The 5,904-nt window shown below is 34.0% G+C and overlaps 1 protein-coding gene across 1 annotated transcript; it reads right to left on the reverse strand.

Annotated features, from left to right (window-relative positions):
- Positions 1–2,190: 2,190 nt before the first annotated feature.
- On the reverse strand, positions 2,191–3,543 carry LOC107960464 (uncharacterized). The gene is made up of 4 exons (XM_016896808.1): positions 3,333–3,543; positions 3,045–3,221; positions 2,640–2,831; positions 2,191–2,396 (listed from the first exon to the last, which is right to left on the reverse strand). Exons 1-4 carry the CDS (start codon positions 3,541–3,543, stop codon positions 2,191–2,193), a joined length of 786 nt encoding a protein of 261 aa, XP_016752297.1.
- Positions 3,544–5,904: the final 2,361 nt, after the last annotated feature.

Genomic DNA, 5,904 nt, shown 5'->3' on the forward strand with positions numbered 1-5,904 from the left:
GGCTTTAATCTACTCCACTGAAACTTCAAGGAGATAAGATTCGCCATGATAACTTCAATTCGCCCTACTGCAACTTCAGGGGTATAAGATTTGTAACTTGTAGCTTAAATCAGTTCCACTACAACTTTAGGGAAATAAGATCCGCTATCTTCAACCTGCTCCACTACAACTTCAGGAATATAAGGTTAATGGCTTTAATCTGCTCCACTGCAACTTCGGGGAGATAAGATTGGCTGTGGTTATCATTACTCATTGTTCATTAAGGTTCTATCACTGATACGCTACCGTGCCTTTTTGTTTAGCCGGTATCTTTGACGGAAGATTTGAAGAAATAGTCATAATTTGGACTATTCTTTCTCAGATGTTTCCAACTCTTGAATTTAGTTAGTTCTAACTAGTGGTCATGTTTCAGGTCCTTGTACCATTTAGAAACTTTTCAAAGTAATATGTAAAACTTCTTTTATGTGAATATTATTAATCCAATAATCATTGTTTCAATGAAAAATGCTTGAAAAAGATTATCACAATGGACAAGATGAAATTTTATTTAGAGCAATGCTCGAAATGGATAAATTAATCAAGTTAGCAAATTTTTCTAAGGTACAAAATGAATAAGATGAAAATATGTGCCCTAGATATTGCAGCATGAGCTTCTCTATTCAAACTTCTCGAAGACCATTTCGAGCTAGATATGTGTTTAGGAGATCTAAAGTGTTTTTTTGATGCCCCAAGATGTAACGTTCTTCCTTTTTGTTAATTCTGAGAGAACAAGACTACCACATGCCCCGTCTTCAATCAAAATTTGAGTCGCCCTTTTTTGGGTTTTTAACTTAAAACCCCATTGGTCTCAAGGTACCCTTTGCAGGTTTTTTCCTTGGCCTCTCCTTTTTCTTTCTTTCTTTTTTTAGAAGGTCTCAAAACACCCTTTGTAGGTTTTTGCATTGGCCTCTTCCCCTTTTTAGGTAAAGTACTTCTTGACTGAATCCAAATTTACAAGATTGGCAAGTTTTTATCATCCATCTTGGTCAAAATCAGTTCTCCTCCAGAAAAGGCCTTTTGTCCTTTCCAGTTTGGCATCCATTTATCTCTGAAATCCTTTTGTATAAGAAGAATCTTTTTTAATACCAGGTCTCCCTCATGAAATTCTCTTGGGTGAACCTTTTTGTCATAAGCTCGCATCATTCGTTTTTGGTACATCTGACCATGACGGATAGCCCTTAGCCTCTTTTCTTCAATCAAGTTGAACTGATCATATCGAGATTGGATCCATTCTGCTTCATCTATCTTTAGTTCTAACAAAACTCAAAGAGAAGGAATCTTGACTTTAATAGGCAAAACCGCCTCTATTCCGTAAACCAAAGAGAAAGGCATTGCCCTGGTGGAGGTCCTGACAGATGTTCGATAAGTATAGAGGGCAAATGGTAACTTCTCATGTCAATCTTTATAAGTTTCAGTCATTTTCCCCATGATCCTCTTAGTGTTTTTATTGGTTGCCTCCATTATCCCATTCATTTTTCGGCGATATGATGACGAGTTGTGGTGTTTGATCTTGAATTGACTGTAGACCTCCGCTATCGTACTATTGTTCAAGTTCAGTGTATTGTCAGATATGATCCTCTCTGGCATTCCATATCGACATATGATTTCCTTCCTTAGAAATTTACTAACTGTTGACTTTGTAACATTGACATATGAAGTGACCTCTACCCACTTGGTGAAGTAATCGATGACCATAAAGATGAACCGATGCCCATTTCAAGCCTTTGGCAAGATCAGCCCAATGACATCCATGCTCCACATAGAGAAAGGCCATGGAGAAGTCATAACATGCAGAAGGGAATGAGGTACATGATTTTTGTCTCCATAAATTTGGCACTTATGATATTTTTTGTTGTAATTTATACAATCCCCTTCCATGGTGGACCAATAATACTCGAATCACATAATTTTCCTGGCCATTGTAAAGCCATTAGCGTGTGTTCTATAGACGCCCTCATGGACTTCTTCCAAGATTTTCTTAGCCTCAACAGCGTCCACACATCTTAATAGCTCCTGATCCTTTATTCTTTTGTATAAGATCTCCCCATCTAAGACATAATCACTGGCCAGTCTTCTCAACGTCCTTTTATCATTCTCAGTTGCCTGGTCAGGGTATTCACGATTCTTCACATATCGTAGTATATCGTGATACTAGGGGTGATCATCCTTTTCTTCTTCCTCAATGTTGTAACAGTGAGTTGAAGCATCATAAATACTCATCTGAATAGGTTTCACATGCTCTTCTTTGTTTACTTTGATCATAGAAGCTAAAGTAGCCAAGGCATCGGCCATCTGGTTTTCATCTCGCGGGAGGTAGCAGAAGGTGACGTCGTCAAACTTCTCAATTAACTCTAGAACTAGCCTTCAGTAATTGATCAATTAAGGGTCTCTTGTCTTCCATTTGCCTTTGAGCTGATAGATCATTAGTGCAGAATCTCCGTATACCTCTAGCACTTTGATTTTGCGTTCTATAGTTTCATGTATACCTATGATGCATGCTTCGTATTCTACCATATTATTTGTACAATCAAAATCCAATTTACTAGTAAAGGGATAATAATCTCCATTTGGGGATACTAAGACTGCCCTGATTTTGTTACCCACAGCATTTGAGGCTCCGTCAAAATTTAGTTTCCAATGATGACTTTCTTGAGAATCTTCTTCGGTGGTTGCAACATATATCAAATCTTCGTTCAGAAAATCAAAGGTCAATGGCTCATAATCTTCCAAAGCTCTACTAGCCAAAGAATCTGCTATTGCACTCCTTTTTATAGCTTTCTGGTTCACGTAGACTATATCAAATTTGGAAAGCATAATTTTTCATTGGGCCATCCTTCCATTCAAAGCTGTCGACTCCATCATGTATTTTAGAAGGTCCAGTTTCAAGATGAGCCAAGTTGTGTGATATAATATGTACTATCTTAGTCTTCGAGTTGTCCAAATTAAGACGCAAAATAATTTCTCAATTGGTGAGTACCTTGTCTCACATTTAGTGAGCTTTTTACCGAGGTAGTATATTGTTCTTTCTTTCCTTCCTGACTCATCATATTGGCCGAGCACACATCCCATAGAATTCTCAAATACCGCCAAGTACAGTATCAATGGCTTATCTGGGTTGGGTGGCATTAGCACTGGAGCATTTGACAAGTAATGTTTGACCTTGTTGAAAGTCTTCTGGCATTCTTCATCCCATACACTTGGATTGTGTTTCTTAAGGAGACGGAATATGGGGTCACATTTCTCAGTTAGCTATGAAATGAACCGGACAATGTAATTTAGCCTTCCTAGGAAACCTTGAACTTTTTTTTGAGTACGTGGTGAAGGCAGCTCTTGTATGGCCTTGACTTTGTTTGGGTCGATCTCAATCCCTTTTTCACTGATTACAAATCCTAGCAGCTTTCTGGACCTAGCTCCGAAGGTACATCTCGTTGGGTTGAGCTTTAGCTGGAACTTTCTCAACCTTAAGAACAATTTCCTCAGGACTTGCAGATGCTCTTTCTCCATTTAGGATTTTGCAATCATATCATCGACATAAACTTTAATTTCTTTGTGCATCATATCGTGGAACAGAGTTACCATGGCTCTTTGGTACGTTGCTCCCGTATTTTTCAGTCCAAATGGCATCACCTTATAGCAAAAGGTTCCCCATATGGTTACAAATGTGGTCTTATCCATGTCATCAAGATGCATCATACTCTGGTTGTATCTGGAGAAACCATCCATGAAGGAGAATAGTGAGTAACCTGCCGTGTTGTCCACTAAGGTGTCGATATGAGGTAGTGGGAAATTTTCTTTTGGACTGGCTTTATTCAAATCCCTATAATCTACACACATTTGTACTTTTCTATCTTTTTTAGGGACGGGGATGAATTTGGCTACCCATTCTAAGTATTTAACCACTTTTAAGAATCCAGCTTCGAATTACTTCTTGACCTCTTCTTTTATTTTTAGAAAAACATCAGGTCTCATACTTCAGAGCTTTTGTTAAATTCGTTTACACTCTTCCCTTATGGGGAGTCGATGTACCGCAATATCGGTACTTAACCCGGGCATGTCTTGATATGACCACGTGAAGACATCCTTGAATTCTTGGAGTAACTCAATGAGGTCTCACTTTGTCCCTGCAGTGATACAAGCTCCCATCTTCACCTCTTTTTCCTCTCTTAAACTCACAATTTCTACTGACTCTTTTTGAGGTAGGATTTGTTTCTCATCTTGTTCTACCATCCTCAACAAATCATGAGATAGGTCACTGTAGCGACGTAAAAAATTTTGTTTGGGGTCGCTAATTATGGCGATTTATTAAAAACTGGAAACTGAAGTTTGATTTTAAAATAAAGAGGGGAGTCGCCACTGATCCTTTTTATAGGTGTGATCAGACACCTAATAAATTTACTTTTAAAACAAAAAGAAGGCCGAGTTTAGGTCTACGTTAAAATCCAGAGAAAAAGTAAGGTTCGGGAGTCAGTTACGCACGAGAAAGGTATTAGCACCCTCGCGACGCCCAAAATTGGTATCTTGTAAAACACATGTTGTTTTGATTTTCAAAAATACGAGTTCAATATAACATTTAGTCGTAATCCGGTTGAAACACGAGAACTTTTTAATTTTTTTGATTTTTGAGAAGGACATACTGTTTTAACACAAGTCGATTGATGTTCACCCAACATAGCGATGAAATCGATGACTTAATGTTAAATCAGTACGTTGCCTTGGTTATTGAAATTAATTAGAAAACAAGAACATGATTTTCGAAGTAATGCAAAGCGATATTGATAAGAATAAATAAATGAAAGAATATATTGAAGCAAATAATAAATGTGATAATAATTAAAATAAAAAAGATATATGCGGTATTAGACATAATACTAGAATTAAACACGAAATAGAAACAATGAATGCATATACATAATGATGATGTTAGAAGTATGTACGTAATATAGGAGTGAAAAAATATTTACATAATAATACTAAATATAAGTACAAACATATTTAAAATGAACACATACGATATACTTAATAGTAACGAATATAAAAAAAAAACTATATACATAATGGTATTAAAAGGATAAATATATAATATAATATGAAGAATGTATATACATAATATGATCAAAATACGTAGATGGAATAGTTTAAGAAATATATATACATGATATATAAAAATATAACATTAAAAAAACATATATGTAATATACAAAAATATGTATATAGTAGTATTAAGAATATAAATATAGGATAGTATACATACAAAAATAAGTAATGAAATAATATCTACTAATATTAATAATAAATACAATAGGGATAAAAAATAAATGTAATAATAGTATGTACATAGTATAGTATTAAAAATATATGTATGCATGTATATAACATAGTATTTAAAAATATGCGCATAAGATGATTTAAAAATATATATACATGGAATGGTGTAATATATATATGAAAACATTAAAAATATGTACATAACATATATACAATATATACAATATATACCTATATTAGAAATGATAATAGTAAATAAAAACTATTCACTTGCTACATAAGTATATATATATATATAATAATGGTGTTAGAAATATACAATATAATATTAGAAATATACGTACAATAATATAAAAGATATATAGCTGACAATATTAAAATATATACATAACAACATATAAAAATATAATAACAAAAACATATATGCATAATGATATGAAAAATACATATATATAATATACTATTAGAATATTTACATAATACATACATAATATACATACTAACAATGTTAAAAAAAACAACTTATTAATAATATCACATAACTATATTATAATATAAAAATATGTGCATAGTATATATTAGAAATAATAATATTAGCTA

This window comes from Gossypium hirsutum, chromosome A05, assembly GCF_007990345.1.
Source record: "Gossypium hirsutum isolate 1008001.06 chromosome A05, Gossypium_hirsutum_v2.1, whole genome shotgun sequence".
NCBI lineage: Eukaryota > Viridiplantae > Streptophyta > Magnoliopsida > Malvales > Malvaceae > Gossypium > Gossypium hirsutum.